Genomic DNA, 24,185 nt, shown 5'->3' on the forward strand with positions numbered 1-24,185 from the left:
GACACACTTTTGTTTCTTGTTGTGCCATGATATCAGGTTGTTGCCCATGAAAAAACATCTTCCACTTGGGTTGCGACGATCATCCACAGAACCTGTCCAATCAGCATCACAATACCCACTCAGACAGGTGTTTGTATCCTTAGTATAGTAAATACCAAAGTCCAGTGTCCCTTTGATGTACTTGATGATCTTCTTAACAGCTAGTAAGTGTGACATCTTGGGCTTGGCTTGATAGCAAGCACAGATCCCTACTGACAGACATATGTCTGAACGACTAGCAGTCAAAAACAATAGACTTCCAATCATTCCTCTGTATAGTCTCTCATCTACATCCTCCACTTCTTCGTCCTTGGAGAGTTTGTCATTTGCACCCATATGAATCTTTGCTTCTTTACTTTTATCCAAACCAAAGCGTTGTACAAGCTCCTTAGCATAAGTACTTTAAGATACAAAGATCCCATCAGCCGATTGTTCAACTTGCAATCCCAAAAGTACTTTAGCTCTCCCACCATACTCATCTCAAACTCCTGAGACATGCTCTCCACAAACTGTTTTACGAGAGGCTGACAAGTGGAACCAAAAACAATGTCATCCACATAGATCTGAACGAACATCAGGTCATTGTTGTTGTTGAGAACAAACAACGTTTTGTCAACACTCCCTCGACTGTATCCCTGATCCATTAGAAACGTAGTCAATCTCTCATACCATGCTCATGGTGCCTGCTTTAGACCATACAGGACTTTCTTCAGTCGATAAACATGCTCAGGATGCTGCGAGTTCTCAAAGCCTTTTGGTTGCTCAACATAAACCTCCTCTTGCAGTATTCCATTTAGGAAGGCACTTTTAACATCCATCTGATGCAAAGTGAACTTAAAAGCTCATGCCATACCAAACATAAACCTGATTGACTCCAACCTTGCCACCGAAGCAAAGGTTTCATCAAACTAAATTCCCTCAATTTGAGAATAACCTTGAGCTACCAACCTTGCTTTGTTCCTCACAATGCAGCCACTAGCATCACTCTTGTTCTTGAATATCCACTTTGTTCCTACTATATTGACGTCATTAGGACGTTGAGTGAGTTCCCAAACATCACTACGTTCAAATTTTTCCAACTCATCTTGCATAGCAGTAACCCAAAACTCATCACAAAGCGCCTCCTTGTGATTCTTGGGCTCAATGGAAGAAACAAAACATGAAAATTGCACCATGTAAGAATCCTGAGAGACAGACTCTAGAACGACAGCCTTTTGTTTCTTCCCAGCGAGCTGGGCAAAATCAATATGCTTTCCTTTGGTAACTCTACCCCCTGAATCGCACCTATAACATCAGTAGAGAAGTGATTCCGTTGAACCTGAGAAGATACCGAAACTGAATCTGGTGATGGCACAGGCCTGTCCGAGACAGCCGGACTAGCAGATTCTGACATGAACTTCTCAGCTTCAGTTACCAGGTTTGTGTCAGAGACAATAGGCACCACTGCAACCCATAGGAATGAGGTGTCGTCAAACACTACATTGACAGTCTCCTGAACAGATCGCAGACGTTTGTTGTAAACACGAAAAGCAGTTATATGTCCAGAATACCCGAGAAAGATGCCTTCATCACTCTTGGAGTCAAATTTACCCAACTGATCCTTATCATTCAGAATATAGCAGAGGCATCCAAACACATGGAAATAGTGTACGGTTGGAGATTTCCCTTTCCAAAGCTCATAGGGAGTCTTACTGGTCCCTAGGCAAACATGCACACGATTGATGATATAACAGGCTGTGTTCATAGCTTCATCCCAAAACCGATGAGGAGCCTGATTTCCATGCAACATAGCTTGTGCCATCTCTTGCAGCGTCAAGTTTTTACGTTCAACAACATCATTCTGTTCCGGTGTTCTTGGTGCAGAATATTGATGAGTAATGCCTTGATGCCCACAGAATTGTTCAAACTTGTCGTTTTGAAACTCACCACCATGATCACTTCGAATGTTTTCGATTGAGAACTTCTCACTTTTAATCTGCAAGGCAAGAATACGAAAGCATTCAAGAGTATCAGATTTATCAAGAAGAAACCTTACCAAGGTGTAGCGAGTGTAGTGATCCACCATTACAAAGATGAATCGTCGGCCAGTTATACTCTGAACTTGTATAGGCCCCATCAGATCCATGTGAACCAATTGTAGAGGATGACATGTGCGTATGTGTGTTACAGACCCATGAGATGCTTTGATCTGCTTACCTTTGTTGCATGGACCACACACAAAGTGTGGATCTCCCCTCAACTTGGGCAGTCCGCAGACAACTTCTTGGTTTGCCAATTTCAACATTGTGCGAATATTCAAATGACCAAGCATCTGATGCCACAACTCTGTGACTAACTCAGCAGTGGCATTGAAACATTTCATTTCAAATTTCCACATATAGCAATTATTCCCTGATCGTCTTTCTCTGAGTTTGACAGACCCTCGTTGATCAACGGCTTTGCAATCCTTTTTGGTAAAGGTAACATCCAAGCCTTCATCACATAAATGGCTGACACTGATCAGATTGCCTTCAATCCATCCACTAAAAACACATCCTTCAGATGTGGTTGCGTGTCTCCACTTGTTGCACCCTTTCCTCAGATTGCGTCCTTTCCTCCATCTCCAAACGTGACTCTTCCACCGGCAACATCTTCTATATGAGACAAATTGTTAAGAGCACCTGTCATATGTCTCGAGCATCCGCTGTCAAAGTACCATTTAGCCTGATCAATCTCAGTTCTATCCGCTGTGTATGCAACATGGCAGTAGAGATCCTATTTCCTGACATACCATTGACTAACTCTTCTAACGGCTGGAAAGAAGCCACCATTCTGCACAAGATTTATCACGCGTTTCTGAAACTTGTAACATTGAGCCTTATAGTGGTTTAGATGACCACAATACCAGCATCTTCTTCTCCTGCTGAGACTAACAGATCGCTGAGCAGGCTGCTGGTAATTATGTGAACCAAATGGATGTCTTCCAGGCAATTGATGTTGCTTAATCGGCCGCCTATGATGCGTGTTCACCTTAGGGAACTGATTCTGTTGATCGATTGATGCACCAGGTTGTTCTTTGAGATTTGACTCGGTGTTCTGCCCTTTAACAAACTGTGTGGCCTTGTCAAAGTTGATTCCTCGATACCCCATAACCCACTTTGTAGTGCTTGATTGTCTAGTACTGAGTAAGATGTCGAGATCTTTAGTTCCTTCACTCAGCATTCTGATGTTCTTTAGTTGTTCTTCCAATTGCTTCTCAAGACGCAGAGACTTGGCTTTTTCTTCAATAAGTTCCCTAGACAACATTGCTTTGTTCATTTGAAGAGTATCTCTCTCGGCAGAAAACTCATTGTTATCTTGGGTCTTTTGCACAACAGTCTGAATAAGGAGCCCAATCTGATCTTCCATTGACAAATCCACCTCCTCTCCATCTGAATTAGATTCACTCTTCTTGTCATAGTCCCCTTTTAGCAACAGATCTTCGTCTCCTCCATCTTCCTCGATGACTCCAAGCAAAGCCACAAAGTTGTTCAAAATTTCACCATTGTTGTCTTCCTCATCAGAATCACTTTCACTACATGTAATGTAGGACTTCTGCTTATTGCTTTGAGAGGGACAATCAGTCTTGGTATGACCAAAACCCTTGCATCCATAGTATTGAAAAGCGTGCTTTCGTTTATTATTTGGACACTCAGCCTTGTAATGCCCGTACCCTTCACACTCAACACACTGACGTTCTGACTTATCACTTTTCCTGAACCCCTTGTCAGAATCAGCACTTGTGAGTGATGTAGTTTCCTTTCGCTGACCTCTCTCCATCTTGCAAAAGTACTTCTCGACCAATAGACCAACTTTTTTTCCTCTTCAAGCTCCTGAGATTCAACAAGCCTCTTTTCCTCTACAGCTTTAAGAGCAAATGACTTAACATTCATCTTCTCTTTCTTCTTTAGTTGCATCTCAAACGCCTACATCATCCCAACGACTTGATGGTACTTGTACTCATCAGACTTCAGAGACACATCAATAGCAGATTTGTGCGGTTTAAACTTGTTAGGTAGACTTCTAAGAAATTTCTTGACCAGCTTCTTTTCCTTGTATTATTTACCTAAAACAACAAATTCTTGAGCAATACCACTCAACCGGCTACTATAATCTGCCACAGATTCGGTTTCAGTCATTTGCAGATTCTCAAATTCAGAAGCAAGATTGTCCAGCCTCGTACGCCTAACTCGACATGTGCCTTCAAAAGTGACGACCAGAATGTCCCACGCCTCCTTAGCTGACACACACCCTTGAACTTGGTTGAAGATATCTCTTGGCAGAGATTTGAAGATAACAGACAACACCTACGAGTTGTGCTTGGCCTCAGCCTTTTCTTCAGTGGTCCACTTCTTTCTGTGTTTTTGCACCACTTCACCATCTTCATTCTTCTCAGTTGGATGAGACCAAGCATCCTCCACTACAAACTAAGCTTCCATGTCAACGCTCGAGATCCTGCTGGATTGAGACTTTCTAGTAACTAAAGCATTCTGGATCCAGTTTCAATGGCCCTTGTAACGCAACAACCTCCAGTGATTTCTCCATACCCTAGTCGCAAGATCTCACCTGTTGAAAAAGATATTAGAATTTTTTATCAGATGTCTGCTCTGATACCAATTGTTACGGTATAGAGAACACTGATACACAATAACACACTTGGAACGCGCCAAGCAAACGGTTTAATCAATCTTATAAAAACTCTCGTTTCTTACAAGACTTGAAACTAAGCTCAGTCTCCTATCTATCTAACACAACACCATGTGTAGATCTAAAAGAGTATAACACACACTCACCTTCAAAGCTTTTTGTATTTGCTTGAAGGTTTACAAATCTCACAACCTTTATCCCACGAGTGCTAACTCTTTTTGCGGCTAGCCCTCGTCACTTTATAACCCCACAAATGATCTCTAACCTAGATCTTTGTGTATCCTAACTAAAAGAAAATATTCCTTATCCCTAAGACAATATCTTCCCTTATCTTTTCTTATCAAATATACTCTCAATATCTCCGAGTATATCTTGATATCTTCGTCTTTCCTTCTCACGCATCATGTCATTGCGTCCACAATAATTCTCCACATCAGCACGCCATGACACGTCAGCATATCAGCCCTCTGAGACTTTTCACAGTTACCTGTTACCTTCAGAGCTCTGTTGCACTTTCAGCTATTGCCTTAGTACTTGGCCTCAAGATTGACCAAGCTAAATTGGAGCGAAAACTTGAAAAAGCAAGGCAAAGGAATCTCAAAAATTGGCAATCGTTTCTGGATCTAGCAAAGTCTGACCACTATATTCGTAAAAACCAGAGTTATGTATTTGAGGTTGTAAGAAAAGAAAAGATTTGATTGTCAAAACTGCAAAAGAATTATACTTTTTTTGTTATCTTGACTTGGTTCGTTGAGTTTTTAGTCTGCACTCTGCACTTTATTGATTAATGTGGCTGTTGGTCTTTTGTCTATTAATGAGCTCTGTAGCATACAAGTTGGACTATTGAAGATGAGAAGGTCCAATTCAAATAATGGGCCTAAATTCAGGCCCATGTTTTTAATATTCAGAGACGCACGACGGGAACAATGATCGCCGTTTCTTGTGCGATTACCTCACTCTCCGGTTATAAACCCTAGCCGCGTCTTCTGGACAATTTCAATTCCAATTTCAATTTCGTTGAGAGAAGAAGATACAATCCAGAGGAAAAAAATCACTTCTTTTTCCTTCTGGGTTGAGGGAAGAAGATGAAGCCTTCCCAGAAGAGGGAACGCAAACACAAAAGACAAGATGCTTCATCGGCGGAAAACGCCGGCGGCGGCGAAGTTAAAGAAGAAGCATCGTTACCTCAATCCCCTGAGCCAGTTTCAGCTTCCGAAGCCAACAACCCATCTCCGTCGCGACGTAACCGTGGGAGAGGGAAAAAGCGTAGACTGAACAACCAATCAGAAGACAATAATAACCAGAGGACGTCGTCTCCGGAGCGTAGATCTCGTCACCATCACTCTGATCAGAAGAATGGTGATTGTAGCAATGGGATGGTTGTTTCAACAACTACTGATTCGATTCCTTCTGCTCCGAGTTGGGAGACTGTTGTTAAAGTTGTCCCTTCAATGGATGCTGTGGTAAAAGTTTTTTGTGTCCACACTGAGCCTAATTTCTCGTTGCCGTGGCAAAGGAAACGACAGTATAGTTCTGGTAGTAGTGGTTTCATTATTGGTGGAAGGAGAGTTTTGACTAATGCACATTCCGTAGAGCATCATACCCAAGTTAAACTCAAGAAGCGTGGCTCTGATACTAAGTATTTGGCGACAGTATTGGCCATTGGAACTGAGTGCGACATTGGTATGCATCTAGTCCCTAGTTTAATGCATCTATTTTCTTTAGTTTGAGTCGCAATGGAAGTTTTGAAGTAGTCAGAATTAGATATTTTAATGTAACAGTATCTCTGTTTGTTATATTAGTAGTCTGTTGGACCTACTTTTAGTGTAATTTGTGTTGCAATGGAAGGTTTTGAAGTAGTTCGGAGTGATTGTTTGCTATTTTTTGTCTCGTTGTTATGTTTTCATTGACAAATCCACAAGTGTGAATTATGAAATTGACTGTTATTATTGTCTATGAGCTGATGATGTTAATACACTGGGATTACAGCTTTGTTGACAGTTACGGATGATGAGTTCTGGGAAGGAGTATCTCCTGTGGAGTTTGGAGATTTACCAGCGTTACAAGATGCTGTAACTGTTGTTGGTTACCCAATTGGTGGTGACACAATCTCTGTCACAAGTGGAGTTGTTTCACGTATGGAGATATTGTCTTATGTACATGGATCAACTGAGCTTTTGGGATTACAGGTTAGACGCCAAATTTCAGAGGTCTTTTTTTCGGTTGCAATGGTAGTTTTGGGCGCTTACCAATAGTTTTTGTTGTTTTTTTCAGATAGACGCAGCTATAAATTCTGGGAACTCTGGTGGTCCTGCATTTAACGACAAAGGAAAATGTGTCGGCATTGCGTTTCAATCTCTAAAACATGAAGATGCCGAGAATATTGGTTATGTCATTCCCACACCAGTTATTGTACATTTCATTCAAGATTATGAGAAGCATGATAAGTACACAGGTAAGTCTCATCAATGATTCTGTTGTTTGTTGTCTCTACATGTGCTATTTTTCTCATACTTGTACTGCTTTAGGTTTTCCTGTTCTTGGAATTGAGTGGCAAAAGATGGAAAACCCTGATTTGCGTAAGTCAATGGGTATGGAATCTCATCAAAAGGGAGTTCGCATAAGAAGAATTGAGCCAACCGCCCCAGAATCACAGGTTTTGAAGCCATCCGATATTATCCTTAGCTTTGATGGGGTTAATATTGCAAATGATGGAACTGGTAATAATTCTCACAGATAGTTTACGTGTTTGAGCTTATTTTGGGTTAAGTCTAGACATTCCCTGGCTATAACGTTTTTGTTTTTTTCAGTTCCATTTAGGCATGGAGAACGAATTGGCTTTAGCTATCTTATATCTCAAAAGTACACTGGAGATTCTGCTCTTGTGAAGGTTCTACGTAACAAAGAAATACTTGAGTTCAACATAAAACTTGCAATCCACAAGAGACTAATCCCTGCACACATAAGTGGCAAACCTCCTTCTTACTTCATCGTTGCTGGCTTTGTATTTACAACTGTCTCTGTTCCGTATCTTCGATCTGAGGTCCTTTACTCTCTCTTTCCTTACTTTCTCACTTTCTGTCATGCATCTATTCACAGTTTATATAACAATTTCCCAATAATATGTTTTGTAGTATGGAAAAGAATATGAATTCGACGCACCTGTCAAGCTATTGGAGAAGCATCTTCATGCAATGGCTCAATCCGTGGACGAGCAGCTTGTTGTAGTATCACAGGTTAGTTTCTCCTTATACCGTTACGCAGTTATAACTATTATTTTTCCCGTTTGATGTCAAAGCCTCAACATCCATATTCCTATTTGCAGGTTCTTGTATCTGACATTAACATTGGTTACGAAGAGATTGTCAACACCCAGGTTAGTGGAATTGCACTATCATTTGTCACTTGTTTTCATACGTCCGTCACTCTAAATGTTTAACTGCTGTGTAGGTTGTCGCCTTTAATGGCAAACCTGTGAAAAACTTGAAAGGTTTAGCTGAGATGGTGGAGAAATGTGAGGATGAATACATGAAGTTTAATCTAGATTATGATCAGGTATATTATTTTTCTCATCTCCCTAACTTTTAGACAAACTTGTGACACAACCTTTTAGCGAAACTTCTTTGGTGATTTTACAGATTGTTGTTCTGAACACTAAGACAGCAAAGGAAGCAACTTTAGATATTTTGACCACACATTGCATACCTTCTGCTATGTCTGATGATCTCAAGGCTGAAGAAAGAAACTGAGACAAAAGGAGGCACAACCATAAACAGGAGAGGAAGAGAGATTTTGGTCCATGGAACAGAAGCAAATACAGTCATAGAAAGACAGAGAAGCTCTTATTTTTCTTGTTCTGTTTTTTTTTTTTTTTTTTTTTTTTTTTGTATTTGGAAAAAATATGCAGGAAGAGATACTTTGATTTCTCTATTGTTTTCTTTTCAGTCTGAACTTGGTAGAAGAATCATATATCCCCCAATAGAAAGAAAAGAAAAAATAGTTAAATGGATGAGATATGAACATATAACCTTTTTTAAGTGAACAATCATGTATTGTGTATCCTCTCCAAGATACAAGTGAATTATCATAGCTTCTTGTTCCAAATACTTCACTTTTACGTTCATCTTTATTCTTATACGTCCAAGTAGAAAGACCTCGTTTCTCACGAGACCTAATAATTTATAAAGCCATCACAGAAATACTCTTCAACTGTAAACTTGCTCCAAGTTAAAATGCAAAATCAGAAGAAAAAAATGATTAGAGGCTTAATCGACAAAGAACTGAAATCACAAAGATGATGAGAAAAACTTAAAACCATAGCTGCTCCTTTTATACACCCTTGTGAAATCTATTGGGCTATAAGTCTCGGCCCACCAATCATCTCAATCCTGAAACATACTCAATTAATTTGTTATGGTACATCGAATCTTTTTCCCTTTTTAGTCTCAATTGCATTAATCACAGGATCCTAATAAATCACATCCTTCACCTCTTTAAGGAAAATTGAATCTGTTTATGAACCAAAACATCTGATACACACATCCACTAATGATAAACATGAAAGCACCCAGATCGAGAAGAACACACGTGAGCCTAAACTATTTTTTTTTTCATTTTTATTATTATTTTTTATTTTTTTATTTTTTTTTAAAAAATTATATTTACTCCCTTTTTATTAAAAAAAAAACACAGCACTGAACATACATTTGTTGTGTCAACCACTTGTCCAGAACCTTCACCAGGAGCTATCACAACCTCTTGAATTGTTTAAGATCAGAGCCTTGATACATATGGGTAGTCTGCACTCTGGCATGCCTTTAGTCTGCAATCCAACCTAACATGTTAAGGCAACTGGAGATTTTCTCTTTGCAGAGCACATATATATATATATATATATGTGTGTGTGTGTGTGTGTGTTTCTCAGCCATCTGTTAGCTGCTTCATCGTCATGAACATCAGTGACATCACGAGAGTTTGTCAATCACTGATATCAGACTTAACATCCAATCAGAGTTTTATTCCTGAGGATGTATGTGTGTGTCTCTTCACATCTCTTTGACCTCCTTAAGCCACGACAACATTTGACAGGATGGATAGACCGGCATGACAGGCAGCTATTTCCCACAGTTGCTTTCAGAGTACTGATCTTCTATATATTGTAGGATTTCCATGATCTGTCCTAGTACACGTTCATGTCTGTGATCAACAAAGCTTAGGCAAAAAACATGTTAGATTTACAAATCTGTTGAAGTCCAGAGGTTTGGTAAACAAATCAGCTAGCTGCAATTCAGTGCTCACACGATCAATCTCGATCAGTTTTACCTCAACTAGTTCACGAACAAAGTGGTGTCTAATATCAATATGTTTGGTTCCTGAATGCTGAACATGATACTTTGAAATATTTATTGCACTCAAATTACCTATACTAATTTGCATTTCGTAATCTACTTCTTTCCTTGTAGCAAGACGATAAAAGATAAAAACATATACCTATACTAATTGAAACAAAATACTTAACCGTGCTAATTGCACTTCTAAACGAATATAATATGAATGAATAGTTTGAGAAAAGTATTACATACCAGATTTAATCAAAGTGGGTTAACCGCAATCAGGCCCGACTCAATAAAACTGCGGTTCCTGAACTGGAAAATAAAAAGGCCATTTTTTCCTATATTTTTCTGAAGTAAAAATTTTTAGACCTTTTTTGTGAAGAGAAAAAACAAAAATTTGACTAAACCCTGTGCTATAGCACCCTTGGCACATGCCTAGAGCCGGGGCTGACCACAATCAGTAGCACACTCACAACTTTAAACATAACTTTTTTGCTTTGTAGAGGAAAAAAAACGAAAATATTAGTTTTTTATATTAGATTATATATGTGTCTATTGTAAATACTTATTGATATCAATGAATACTCCATAACTAAAAGATTTGGTAAAACGAATACGAGTCCCCTAATCAACATGTGTATTATAGTTGGAATCATATTTAAAATTTATGTCTTTTATGAAAAGTACTAGTACTAACTGAAGAAAATGTGGTTAGAGAGGGTTTAGGCTACTCTACCTTGACTTATGGTATATATATTTGAAAATATTGATTTAGTGCGATTAATTCTTGTTGGTATTGTTGTACTAAATTTGTTGATTCATTCATTGTTTATTGAAAGAGAGATTTTTGTTTGTCAATTCTACAGTTTCAGCTATTGGTATGATGATCATATATCCCAAAAGCAAACAAATAAGTGAAATGGATTATGAGATTTTAGTAGCTAACGTTAGCTTTTTAAATTACCTAAGAAGAATACTTTTTGTGTAGGAGATGATTTCTTATATGTCTACTTTCTCCATAACACAGACGTAAAATTATATTGATATTAATGCTCCATAAGTTAGAAGATTTGATAAAACGAGTCTGAATCCACTAATAAGTATGTGTATTTTATTTTGAATTAACACTAGTTAAACACTAATTAATTAATCAATAATATCATATATATCAAAACTTGTGGTGGTTTTAATAAGAAAAATGATTGCTATTTAATTTCGTTGAAAAATATAGTTGTGGAGGGGTCTAAGTATTTGATTTATAGTCGTCGTTAATTATTTTTCTAGAAAATGTTGATTTGTTATTGTTAGTTCATTTCAAACTTAATCGATTACAAACGGTAAAAATAAAATTGGATATACCCAAAATGCAAGTCTAAAGCAGTATAACAAACAAAACAAATTCTTTTAATGAGAACATAGCCAATTCGTAAAAGAATCATACCTCACTTTATGTATTCCGATTTTGTGGGCTCCTAACAAAGTGGAGACGACGACAATGATCCATTCTGGTAACTATAAGTTTTGACGGCTGGCTTTGGTTCTTTATTTCTTTGCATTTCTGAAAGAATGGTTTAATTAACCTTATGCTTTTTATGAGTTTTACTTGGATATATATCTTGTAGGTGAATATAAATCTAGATTCAAGTCACTCAACAGAGTTTTCTTGAAGTAGTTATAATCGTTGTAATAAGTGTTTTGGGGAGTTTCTTTCTGGTGGGTATCGTCTTACTAGTTTCCTTGAAGATGAACCAAGCTGAATCGGAGGAAAAAAATGAAGAAGCAAGGCAAAGAAATCTCAACAAATATTTTAGAGGAATTGGTTCTTCTATGAATATCAGCAGTTTGACCACTTCTTCTCATTTTTAAGATAGCGTACAATCTTTAACAAGTTCTTGTCTCTCACCTTTTCAACGTATCTGTGAACGATTATTCGGTTACAAACTGTAAAAATAATTGGGTTAACCCAAAATGCAAGTCTAAAACAATATAACAAACATAACAAATTCTTTTAAAGAGAGTAAAAGAATCATACCGCACTTTATGTAGTCCAATTTGTGGGCTTCTAGCGGAGTGGAGACGACGACAATGATCCATCCAAGTGAAGATAATTTTGACGGCTGCCTTTGGTTCTCATCCAAGGAGAGAATTAGGGCAACAAAAGAGCTTTTTAATTTTGTTACATGTTAAATTTTTGTGATACTATAAGTTGTTGATTACTCCATTAATTGCTTCACATACTAATTCTAGTTTTAAGTTATTAATTCTACAAGGAAAAAGATTAAGGAATTATACAACTAATTAATATAATACCAAAATTGGAAAAACTTATATGGTCAACTTTAATCCTAAAATGAAGATGATTGTAAATACTAAATACCCACCTCTATATAATCAAATAAATTGTCTCATCAAAAAAATAGTTTTTTTTTTCATTACACCACCATTAATTAAACTTTGTTCTATTGTTACAACTTTTTATTTTTTTTGTAATATAATTGAATTTTTATGAGGATAATTAATGCAATAAAGTAAAAGTACACTATAATTCTAAAGGGTATTTCATATTTTCTTTTCTTTTTTTTTTCTTTTCCAAAATTTAAATATCAGGCAAAAAAAATTCTTAAGAAAATTATATGTTTACGTAACTTAGAGCATATGTTTATGTAATATGCATATATATTTTTTTAGTTTCTTAGAATTATGATATTTACCTTTAGTTTTCTTTTTCATCTAATATTCAGTATATCATAATAATATGAGAAAAAATAATGAACTTATCTGAATTTTTGATTAATTATATAAATGTTCGTAAAGTTTTAATGAAAATTAGTTGGACAAGTAGTAAACCAATTACATAAAGAGACTACAATATATGGAACACATATATTTAAGATAATATTAGTTTTTCAAATATGAAATATATTAATTTTCATTTTTTCTTTTGAGAATTATGTTTTATATATTTTTAATATTAAGTAAGATATAAATTTGATATAATTCAAATGTCATTTTATATGATAATTATAAGCCTTAATTATCCTTTGAGATTGAGTGCATAGAATTAAAATCTATATTTCATATGATGTAATATAAAATTAAATTATATTATGAGATGGAGTCCCTGAACTAGAAATCTATTTTTTTATTAAATCAAATAAAATATAAAATTAATATTTGGAATTCTGTTTAAAATTTTACACAGTTTTTTATACCCTCGTATATATGTGGGCATAATCTAGTAATAGTAAAAAAAAATGTATTTGATGCAAACTCGGCACGATGTTCATTGAAATTATTAAAACATTGAATCACAAATAAATTTCTATGATTTCTTGGGGAAAGACATTGAAGTAAATTTGTCTCCATGTGACAATATTTCACTATAATATAGATTTCAGTAAATGAATACTCAATTATTTAGAAATGTAGAACAAGAATCATCCACACAAAATAAAAATAAAAAAGAAGCAATCATATATTCATTATTGAGAAATTGTCATAAACTCCCTTTTGTACATATCTTTTTCAAATATATATTATTCGTCATTTTAATTTTTTGTCTTCTTTTACACAATTACAATATGTTAAATTAACTTTTAGATTTTTTTTTTGTTAGGTTTGGGTTCTCTATTTTACATTTAGTATATAGTTTTGAGGGGATAGAGTTTTATATTTAGAATTTAGGATTAATAATTTAGTTATTTTGTATATAGAAAATGGTATTATTGAAAATAGACAATATATAAGAAAGAGCATTAATAGAAAAACAGTATTTTTGTAAATGTTCATCAAGTAAGTCTAAGAAAAACATTGAGGAAACAAAGTCTCAACATAGTCATATAAAGTAAAAAAAACAAGTCCTGAAATTTGTCTTGACCTTGATAAACTTACTAATCATAATGTCACATTTACACTGTGTCAATATATTACATAGAGATGTATATATTGTTGTGTACTTTTTTTTTTTTGGTCAACATATTGTTGTGTACTAAGAAGCGATAATTTTGGTGGTATATGTTGTTCAAATGTAAAAAGTTGTAAAATGGATGACACATATCATCAATCTTACAAAAAATATCACTTATAAAAAATTAAACTGAATATCAAATATTTGCTTTTAATAAACCAAGAGAGGAGTTTTATGTGAAGGAGACGACGACTCTATGGTTCCTAAAATGTCCACTTTGTCTTCCTTGGTTTTACCCCACAACACCATGTAAAATCCTATTGATATCAATATTCCTCCTATCACGCTGTATAATCAAACAAAAGAGAGGAGAATTGAATTAGTGAATCTAAAATCATGAAGACGAATAAGAGCAATGTAGTTTGTGTTATATACCATCCAAGGTAGAGCGACTCGCCGAGGAAAATGAAAGTTGATGCGGCTGCAATCAATATAGATAACGGTTTGAACGTCGACAAATACACAGGTCCCTTATGACTCACAGCCCACGTGTGTATAACATAGTATCCCGAATTCAAAGTCCCCTATGAAAAAATGTTTATTCCATTTATCAACATCAAGACCAAGAAAAACACGAACAGATTATAACAAACATCTAATACCAAAAATTATTGCAAATGTTTTTGTAAATACCATTGCTACAACGCTAATCAAAGTTATGTCAAATCTTATGATCCATGCCTCTGGGTCGTCCTTCTCAGCAAAAAGACTAACGAATGCACACACAACAGCGACGAAAACATTGTGCACGAGCGTCACAACGACCGCAGATGGATAACGGCTCATTGTGTGAGCCTATAATCACCCGAATACCAAAGTAAACTATTTCAATGATATTCTTGATATAACTATATCTTGTAGCGAGATTGTATTTTTTATTTTTAAGGGCATATAAAAATGTTTATGTGTATATACCATAACAAGGTAAGAGACGGAGACAAGGATGTATTGAAGAGCAAGAAGGCCACCGCCGATGACCCAATCGGAATGTGAAGACATTACCATTGGACCGTGGTAAAGAGTAACAACAAGTGCACCTATTATAGATACTATTGTCCCCAACACTTTGGCTATACTACTCTTTGTCTTAAGAGATATTTTCTCCATTCTTCACCAAAAAAAAGTGCAAGTTAATTAGTAAACATTTCATACCTTATTAAAATCAATATTGAAATAGTTTTTGTTGATATGATTTGATTGTTAAAGTTTCATATCTTATTGTAACTTGCATTCCATGTTTCCACACGTTTTTGAGTGATGCTTTGTCAACACGTTTTCGGTACACATTGTACAAATTTAATCTAATCCCGTGGACACAACGCAAATCTCGCGGCGAGAAACGTGCCCCTAATGTAACCATGATTGGAGAGATTATTTGGACTAACTTTGAGAATCAAAACAACTACATTGCCAACTTATGTTGGATTCCTTAAAACATAAGCAACCCAACCTTATAAAACATTTGAAAAAGCTAAATAATTTCAATTTTCAGCTAACTATTGGGGATATTTAGTGGAAAAAGAAATTACCGGAAAATAACGGCGAGGATGAAGGTAAAAGCAGGATTGACATTGCTCATAGCCGAAGATAACGTCGGTGAGCTATATTTTATCCCATTGTAGCCTGCGATTTGAAATGCACTTCTGTTCTTTTTATGAAAACAAATACAAAAAAATAAAAGTAAGAAATGTTTTTCTATAAATTATTCTTATAAACAGTATTTTCTATAAAAGTAAGAATTTATTGAATACGTGTTTTTCAAGAACCATAGATGGCTGGATCTTACGTAGCTTTTTAAAGTATACTCTCGCAGAAACACGGGTTAAGGTTTTCAAGAACCATTGAAAAACTTAAATGGAAATATTTTATATACGATTCAAGAACCAACCAATAACTGGTTTTGAAACCTAGCTAGGAAGATGTATGAAATCAAATTGCTTCTCAATTTAGGATTACAAAATAGAAATTATACTTACGCAATCAGACCAAGAATTCCCATTTTGCATAGGATTGAAAACGTCAACGGAGGGAGAGATCTTGTTCTGTAGAGATAAGGCTATATATAAGAGCAGTTACTTATTAAAAACTTGAAACAGAGTGGTGAGAATGAGAAGTGGAACCTGAAGGAGAAGAAGGTAAGTGGAAGAAGAAGAAGAGATCCAAAAGTGTAAGAATAGACAAGAACCACAAATGGGCTAAGTCCTTTGGAAGTTGCTGCTTTGACAAGAGTGTTTACTCCAACGTTAGAGAACTCCGTCGCAACCATTGCCGTCAAGATCCAGCCATCTATGTTGCATAACCTTCTCGGAGCCATTTTTAGTAGTACTTCTTCCTGCCGTCTTCTTCTTCTTTTCTCTCAAATTTGAGATTTTTATTAGCAATACATATATCATTATTTTGTTTTTTCTTAAACTTATTGGGGTCCTTATGAGAAAAGACCGGTGAAACAGTCCCCATCAGATTAATGATTATTGTCATCTTGTTGTAATTATAGTTGGTTAAACATTTGTAGTGTCATCTTCAAATGCTTTAGATGTAAAATCATGGCACCTATTTAAATGTGAAAATTGCAAGAGTAAATACTGTAATGTCATTTTTTGTTTTTGTTATAGACAAAAAGATTCGTCATTAAATTTTCAAAATATCCACAACATAAAATCTATCTCTCAACTTTTTTTTTTTGTATATTCAATTATTTTACTGATTAATCAGATAGTTTCCTAGGAAGACTTTTTTTGTTTTGTTAAAAAATAAATAAGTACAAAAAATTGAAATCAAACAAAAGACACTGGAGTATTATATTAATAAAATGTATAATTAATTTACAATACGGAATTTGATGAAAATAATAATAGGTATACAACTATACGTTTGGGACGTTTGGTAAGATAATTAATAAATTACAAAACCTATAACGCGTGACGTGAAATATAGATAGACAAGGATATATAGCGGACCATCTTCAAATTGGTACAAAATCAGTTAATGGCTCCAAAGAGAGATAAAACTAATGTTTGTTTATAACCATGTAAAATATAGACAATAGACAAGGTCACAAGGACATCTTCTTCTAATGGGTCCATAAATAAGTATCCCACTTGCATCTACCAATACCATATCTTCATGGTAATGTTTTCATCTTCTTTGTTGTGATTAGCCAACAAAAGTGATTGCTCAAAAAGACTTGCTGTTTTGGTTGCATCCACTCTTGCTTTTGCCCACAATCAGAGTATACAATGCACTGCTCAGATGCTTTAAAGTACGTACGTCTTTTTTTGTCACGAGACGTACTCTCGTTAAATTCCTGTGTTGATTAGTTCTTGTTTCCACACTCAGTAAGAATAAGACTAATTTGGTGAAAAGTGAAAACAATTACATCTTCATTTATAATAGAAAAACGAGTCATCAATTAAGCAAATTCAAAGAGATTTGCAGACGACAAAAGTCCTCGATTCCTTTTTGGCTAGAAGTGTTTGGTATGGTTTCAAAAATATTGTGATGATTTTCAAGTCTCCTTCCTCTGATCTCTCTCTCCCTCTCCCTTGCTTAGTCCAAGTAAGTTCTTAGTTTAGTAGTCTCGAGAGTATAACGTAGATCTGTTCGCTTGAGTTCTATTACTGGTGTGCTACTGTAATAGTTCGTGATCGGTTGTATCCTATGATTTATAAATCGTGATTGTCCGAAAGCATTTACGGCCAATTTATTGAATTAAGGAAAGAGATATCATATCTCGCCTCTGTGATTTATTTTCTGTCTCATATTATGTTGTTGTAATTCATTTATGATTTCGTTATTTTAAATCTAATTCGCATATTTTCTCAATTCGATTTTTGCGCTCCTAACAGTCTTTTAGAGTCAATAAATTTTTACAGATTTTTAGATATTAACCAAAAGACGAGCAAAACAAGGTTTAAGACAATTTCGTCATAACAGGAGTGTTACATTCTTTGAGGACCTTCTTTTGCACCAAATCGAGAGATGTTAGATTGGAGTCTACGAAAACTTAAAAGAGTAAGAACTCGCCTCAAAGAGGAATCAATTAGCTTTTAAGACAAAAGCTTTGGAATCACCACTATTGTTTTGTTGACCTTTAATACAATCTAAGTCTTATTTGTTTTATAAAAAAATGTCAAATATTTGAATGAACATTATTTGAAATCCCAAGGTAGGACTATACTTTAATTGAAGAATAGTGTAGAATAACATAATAATAATGTTAATAATGTTATGTGCATTACCTTCATAAGAAAAGAAAAAAAGCTAGAAATTTTCGTCAATATGCAATATGTCAGAAAATAAATAATAAATAATAAATAGTAAAGTAACATAAATATAATAGGGAAGAGAGAAAATGGAAGAATGTTTTGTTTTCTTGTCAATATTGAAGTATTGTTCTGTACTAATAAGAGACTACGTAGTAATCCGTGCTGTAGCACGAAACAAAATATTTTCATATAAATTTTAAATTTGTTAAATGACTAAGAATTATATTAATCTGGGTACTATACCACATATGCACTATTTTCATGTAAATTAAAAAAATTTAAACCTAGTCATGTTTACTTTGGACGGAAAATACGTCCCGTCCCTTCCTATCCCCTCTTGTCCCAACCCAACTCCTTTCGTCCCGTCTCATCTCGTCTTATCCAGTCTCGGTCACGTCCTCTATCCATCAGAATTTTTTGTCTTATGTTCGTCTTCTTTTAGACAATGCTTACTAAAAGAGATTGAGTAAGAAATTTAGATGGGATACCAGAGTTCTCTGTTGAATATTTTTTATTTACTTGGTTGAATTATTCAAAAAATAATAATTTTCAAAAACTATTTAATTGTTTTCAAAAATACCAAAATTTTCAAAGTGTCCGTTCCAAAGTGGTTAATAACCTGTCGCATTGTCAATCCTTATCCAAATTAATCAAAGCTTGACACTTCAATTTATCTACATATATTTTCTGATTTTGTACTTTTATCTAAAATTTATGTCTCTTTTCTTTAAAAAAATTCTTTCAATATATTGGTATTGATCATTATTCAAATTACCCATTTCAATTTACGTATACTATTTCTTGTCTTAATACCATAAATCAAATATATTTTTCTCAAAATTTAATTATTGTTTCTTAAAGTATATGTATTTAATTAGTAAACTAAATTACTTCAAAAACACTGGTAAAACATATATTCATTCAAATAATAAATTGTGGGTCGTAAATTTTTTAAGTGTATAATATTAATATTTTCATAAAAATTAGGTTGCCACTCTTTAACGGTGTCTTATCAATATTTTGGTGTATATGTAGAATACTGCAACATGTACCGATAATAAACATGATCATCATCTTCATCAGCTGGAAAATATACAGTTTTTTGCAATTCATCCATAATAATCAAGCACAGACTGTGTTTGTTAAAAAAGTGAAAGTAATTTTGTTACAGAGTGTTAAATCTCGTTCAGTCCCATCCCATTTCGTCCCGTCCTGATCTATCCCGTTAAAAATTTCATTCCCCATGACCATTCTCTTTTAAATAATTACCCATATAATAATGTTATTAATAAATTTTGGCTAAAAATTTTATACGAAATACATATATTCTCCATTTGAATGTTTAATTTATATAGTTAATAGATACTATAATTCTCAAAAACTCTCAAAATATTTTTAAAATACCCATAAATCTCAAAATAGTCGTCCCAAAGTAGTTATCTACATGTCATATAAGTCAACATTTTTTTGAAAATTGTTTAATTACAAGGTTTTCTATTATACAAATTACTCATTTTTGTCTCACATCTACTACTGCTCATCATAATACCATAAATAGATTGTAATTTAAATCGTAACTTAATTTACATTTTCTGATATGAAATTATGTGCATTAACATTGATATAATTCCGATGATATTTAAAAATAAATAAATCTTATGATTAAATATTTTCAATCCATCTTTTGATTCAATTTTGGTTGAAATTATATAGTGTTTTTTGGTTAATAAATAAAGTTATCTAAAATAAAATCATTTATCCAGAATAAAATCCAAATGATAGTCCTCCAAACATAATTATATAGTGTGATCCAATTTCTTTTTTATTAAAAATTGATTATTATTGTATTATTGTATTAAAAATTCGTAATTTTGAGAAATTTTATTTGCTTATACTTTTTCAATGAAGTTCATCAAAGTTAGAATTAAAAAGTTTGTATTTGTTTAACTCAGGTTTTAGACGCAGAAAATATCTTAAAATCCATTCTAACTGAATAAGAGAAGATTGTATTAATCAAATATATAAAATTGAAGAACATCAGTCAAAACTCTTTGAAAATCTATTGGATCGATAAATCCATCTCTGTTTTCATCAAATACATCAAAAGCTTACTTCACTTCCTCCAAGTTTGGCTCTTTTTCTTCAAACAGATTGGAAAGTTCCCCTGTTTGTTGAAAATGTTAAAATTAATTCTGCTACGTGTATTTCTAAAGTAATGAAAATATTTCTCACAGTTTGTTAGTTTGTTTAAGAGTGTTAAATCCACTCATAATTTATACTCATAATTTATTTTTATTTAATTGTTTAAATTGATTTGCCGGAACTTTCTCAAAATATAAAACCAAATCAAAGTAATGTTCTACAATTTAAATTTAATTGTCTGATTATTATGGTAACAACTTTAAGGGATTTCCTAAATTATTGGGTAGTTATTATCATTAATTTGTTTAATTTCGTTTCAAAACAGTAAAACTTACTATGGACGTTTATGCATTTCGAACCTATCACCTAACCTAAAAGTAGAACATACTTTAACCACCAGACCAACCGGGCTTTTCGTATATTTAGTCGAAACTTTAGTTAATTAAAGGGTCCGAACATCTCGAAAAAATAAGTTAAAAGTTAGATCCGACCCGGTAACCCGCGCGTTTATCCGACTATTAAAAACTGTAATGACGTTTTTAGCCCTCTTGTTAATGAATTATTTTGTCATAACTCCAATAGCATATTCTTGTAATTTCTTACAAAACAAATGTTTATTAGTTAAACGATTTTACAAATAATAGTAGGAATCATTTTGGTGATATATTAAAAAGTTGTAAAATGGATGACACATATCAATATATCATCAATCTTTCTAAAATACCACTATAAAGAATTAAACTGAATATTATTTGCTTTTAATTAACCAAGAGAGGAGCTCTATGTGAAGAAGACGACGACTCCATGGTTCCTAAAATGTCCACTTTGTCTTCCTTAGCTTTACCCCACAACACCATGTAAAATCCTATTGATATAAATATTCCACCTATCACACTGTGTAATGTAATTAAACAAACCAAAAAAAAGAGGAGAATTGGTAAATAAGATTAGACATAATAGTGAAACCAGAGAGATAAGTTTGTGTTATACCTTCCAAGGTAGAGTGACTCGCCGAGGAAAATGAAAGTTGATGCGGCTGCAATCAATATAGATAACGGTTTGAACATGGACAAATACACAGGTCCCTTATGACTCACAGTCCACGTGTGTATAACATAGTTTCCCGAATTCAAAGTACCCTATGAAAAAAATGTTTACTCCAGTTATCATCAAGACCAAGAAAAACGAACGAATTAACAAACATCTAAAACCAAAAAGTATTTCAAAATTTTGTATATATATACCATTGCTACAACGCTAATCAAATTTCTGTCAAATCTTATGATCCATGCCTTTGGATCGTCCTTCTCCGCGAAAAGACTAACAAATGCACACACAAAAGCAATGCAAACATTGTGCACGAGCGTCACAACTACGGCAGATGGATACCGGCTCATTGTGTGAGCCTATAATTACCCGAATTTTGAGTTAATTATCATATATTAGGCCAAAGTATACTACTTTAATCATATTTTGGATATAACATTATCATGTAGATTGTACATTTTTCTTAATCATATATATATATATATGTAAAGATGTGTGTTGTATATCTATACCATAACAAGGTAAGAGACGGATATAAGGATGTATTGAAGAGCAAGAAGGCCACCGCCGATGGCCCAGTCGGAAAGTGAAGACATTAACTTTGGACCATGGTAAAGAGTAACAACAAGTGCACCTATTATAGACATTAGTGTTCCCAACACTTTGGCTACACTACTTTTTTCCCTTAGAGATATATTCTCCATTCTTCACCAAAAAAAGTGCAAGTTAGTATATATAAAAAGTCAAACGCTATTCCAGTATCTTTAACAACAACAAAAATAAAATAAACAAAATCTACTCTATCGATCATACCCTAAAACCCCTCGGCACACTGAATAATCATCAGGTCTAAAACTAATATATACATACATTAATTTCTTTCCACGCGTTATTTGATAATGCTTTTCACACACATGCATCATGCATGGGCACACGTTCAATAATATTAAAATGGGACTTGTGTGCTACACACTTTTCAATTGTTATATTACACAATTAATTGTTAAGCTTAACTAGTAACAAATATCCCGTGGATCGGACTCATCACCGCGAGCTAGTCTTGCGGCGAGATGAAACGATGATTAGGAGATTATTATTTGTACATATGGGAGAGACTAACTATTTCCCTTTTCTTGTGTCAACAAACATATTACAACTTAAAGTTAACCGTTGGCCTCCTTAAAGTATAAGCAATCTTATATAACGTAAAGCAGACAAAATCTGAAAGCTGTGAACGATTTCAACTAATTACTAACTATTGGGGGGGGGGGGGGGGGGGAAGAGATTACCGGAAAATAACGGCGAGGATGAAGGTAAAAGCAGGATTGACATTGCTCATGGCCGATGATAGAGTCGGCGAGCTGTATTTGATCCCATTGTAGCCTGCGATTTGAAACGCACTTCTGTTCTTTTTATGCAAACAAAATATCAAAATGTAAGTACAATAGCTTCCATAAACAATTTTTTTATAGGTTCATTGCATAATTAGTTTTTTTTTTTTTTTTGGGCAGACCATTGCATAATTAGTTTGACTACGTTTTTTCTTTTCTTCTAAATAGTAATAAAACTAAGAAGAGACCTTTACTTCCTACCAAAAAAAAAAGAAGAAGAGACCTTTACTTGGTTAATGCGAAAAAAAAAAAGAGAGTTCTAACTTCTAAGTCATTGCAATAAAAGGTAAAAAAAAAAATATTTTCTATCAATTGTCCCCTCTTTATTAATTGGGAGTACACAATAAAAATAACTTTCATAAGGGTATAGATTTACCCTAATAACAAAATTTGACCTTATTTTAAATACCAAGATCTTTTGACTTTTTTATCCGTTTATGAATTATACTACCCGAGAAACATGGGCTAAGTAACTTACTACCTTTCATATGTCATTCAGAAACCATGGAAACTCAAATGTGATGGAAATCTTTTCATATACAGTTCAACTTGCTAGGAAGAAGTATGGATTCAACTTGCTTCTAAATTTAGGATTACAAAATAAAAATTACTTACGCAATTAGACCAAGAATCACCATGTTGCATAGGATCGAAAACGTCAACGGAGGGAGAGATCTTGTTCTGTAGAGGGATCTTTTTATATATGTAAGAGCAATTACTTATCAAATACTTGAAACAGAGTCGTGAGAATGAGAAGAGGAACCTCAAGGAGAAGAAGGTAAAAGGAAGAAGAAGAAAAGATCCAAAAGTGTAGGAATAGACAAGAACCACAAATGGGCTAAGTCCTTTGGAAGTTGCTGCTTTGACAAGAAGGTTTACTCCGACGTTAGAAATCTCCGACGCAACCATTGCCGTCAAGATCCAGCCATCTCCGTTACATAACCTTCCCGGAGCCATTTTTAGTAGTACTTCTTGGCCTCTTCTTCTCTCTCAAGTTTGAGATTTTATTAATACATATATAATTATTTTTATTTTTTCTTAATATATTGGGGTCCTGATGAGAAAAGACCGGTGAAACAGTGTCATCATGTAATTTTGTTTCTTTCCTTTTACATCTAATGACATCTTCTAATCGTAGTTGGTTAAAACATTGGTAACTACATTGGGATCCGCACGTACGTACCAGACTGATTTTAAAAGTTAAAGATTATTTATCAGGTCTACAATATATTATGTATGTGTGAGATTTCGTTTGTAAATATATTTTTAACATTTATAATATAAACCCATAATAGTAAATAAGAGAAAATAATTTGTTTATTTCTGGATAGAAAAA

General features: G+C 34.2%; 3 protein-coding genes and 1 long non-coding RNA gene across 14 annotated transcripts; 2 read left to right on the top strand and 2 right to left on the bottom strand.

Moving 5' to 3' along the window:
- The first annotated feature begins 5,603 nt into the window (after positions 1 to 5,603).
- Positions 5,604 to 8,713, top strand: LOC147937339 (protease Do-like 9). The gene is made up of 9 exons (XM_087467916.1): positions 5,604 to 6,387; positions 6,694 to 6,893; positions 6,979 to 7,159; positions 7,233 to 7,424; positions 7,515 to 7,747; positions 7,839 to 7,940; positions 8,030 to 8,080; positions 8,155 to 8,259; positions 8,343 to 8,713. Exons 1-9 carry the CDS (start codon positions 5,790 to 5,792, stop codon positions 8,451 to 8,453), a joined length of 1,773 nt encoding a protein of 590 aa, XP_087324042.1. The 5' UTR covers positions 5,604 to 5,789; the 3' UTR covers positions 8,454 to 8,713.
- A 5,326-nt stretch (positions 8,714 to 14,039) lies between these two features.
- On the bottom strand, positions 14,040 to 16,383 carry LOC104719671 (WAT1-related protein At5g40210-like). Its single transcript, XM_087468331.1, has 7 exons — positions 16,125 to 16,383; positions 15,981 to 16,046; positions 15,534 to 15,647; positions 14,920 to 15,112; positions 14,638 to 14,799; positions 14,380 to 14,528; positions 14,040 to 14,290 (listed from the first exon to the last, which is right to left on the bottom strand). Exons 1-7 carry the CDS (start codon positions 16,316 to 16,318, stop codon positions 14,155 to 14,157), a joined length of 1,014 nt encoding a protein of 337 aa, XP_087324457.1. The 5' UTR covers positions 16,319 to 16,383; the 3' UTR covers positions 14,040 to 14,154.
- On the top strand, positions 15,470 to 16,623 carry LOC147937340 (uncharacterized). Its single transcript, XR_015568130.1, has 2 exons — positions 15,470 to 15,600; positions 16,101 to 16,623. It is a non-coding gene; the product is annotated as an uncharacterized LOC147937340 (long non-coding RNA).
- A 4,383-nt stretch (positions 16,624 to 21,006) lies between these two features.
- On the bottom strand, positions 21,007 to 23,975 carry LOC104719670 (WAT1-related protein At5g40210). 11 transcript variants are annotated; one of them, XR_015568129.1, is made up of 7 exons: positions 23,613 to 23,926; positions 23,465 to 23,530; positions 22,748 to 22,861; positions 21,971 to 22,163; positions 21,656 to 21,731; positions 21,402 to 21,550; positions 21,007 to 21,305 (listed from the first exon to the last, which is right to left on the bottom strand). XR_015568129.1 is itself a non-coding variant. In XM_010437630.3 (7 exons), exons 1-7 carry the CDS (start codon positions 23,804 to 23,806, stop codon positions 21,170 to 21,172), a joined length of 1,014 nt encoding a protein of 337 aa, XP_010435932.2. In that variant the 5' UTR covers positions 23,807 to 23,933; the 3' UTR covers positions 21,007 to 21,169. The 11 variants fall into 11 exon arrangements, 9 of the variants coding, with proteins under 9 accessions (XP_010435932.2, XP_087324452.1, XP_087324454.1 ...); XM_010437630.3 differs by having other exon boundaries at positions 21,656 to 21,817; positions 23,613 to 23,933; XM_087468326.1 differs by having other exon boundaries at positions 21,656 to 21,817; positions 22,748 to 22,866; positions 23,613 to 23,863.
- Between the last annotated feature and the right edge of the window lie 210 nt (positions 23,976 to 24,185).

Source organism: Camelina sativa, chromosome 10 (genome assembly GCF_030686135.1).
Source record: "Camelina sativa cultivar CO46 ecotype springtype chromosome 10, ASM3068613v1".
NCBI lineage: Eukaryota > Viridiplantae > Streptophyta > Magnoliopsida > Brassicales > Brassicaceae > Camelina > Camelina sativa.

What these genes read in the sequence shown, in the direction of transcription:
- LOC147937339 (XM_087467916.1), top strand. Translation starts at nt 5,790, where the DNA reads ATGAAGCCTTCCCAGAAGAGGGAACGCAAACACAAAAGACAAGATGCT. An exon ending in TTCCGTATCTTCGATCTGAG is followed by an intron (nt 7,748 to 7,838) that starts GTCCTTTACTCT and finishes TATGTTTTGTAG; the next exon opens with TATGGAAAAGAATATGAATT. An exon ending in AAGAGATTGTCAACACCCAG is followed by an intron (nt 8,081 to 8,154) that starts GTTAGTGGAATT and finishes ACTGCTGTGTAG; the next exon opens with GTTGTCGCCTTTAATGGCAA.
- LOC104719671 (XM_087468331.1), bottom strand. Translation starts at nt 16,318, where the DNA reads ATGGCTCCGAGAAGGTTATGCAACATAGATGGCTGGATCTTGACGGCA. An exon ending in CTTACCTTCTTCTCCTTCAG is followed by an intron (nt 16,047 to 16,124) that starts GTTCCACTTCTC and finishes TTATCTCTACAG; the next exon opens with AACAAGATCTCTCCCTCCGT. An exon ending in TGATTAGCGTTGTAGCAATG is followed by an intron (nt 14,529 to 14,637) that starts GTATTTACAAAA and finishes ATTTTTTCATAG; the next exon opens with GGGACTTTGAATTCGGGATA.
- LOC104719670 (XM_010437629.3), bottom strand. Translation starts at nt 23,806, where the DNA reads ATGGCTCCGGGAAGGTTATGTAACGGAGATGGCTGGATCTTGACGGCA. An exon ending in GTGATTCTTGGTCTAATTGC is followed by an intron (nt 22,867 to 23,464) that starts GTAAGTAATTTT and finishes TTGCATAAAAAG; the next exon opens with AACAGAAGTGCGTTTCAAAT. An exon ending in GAGTCACTCTACCTTGGAAG is followed by an intron (nt 21,306 to 21,401) that starts GTATAACACAAA and finishes TACATTACACAG; the next exon opens with TGTGATAGGTGGAATATTTA.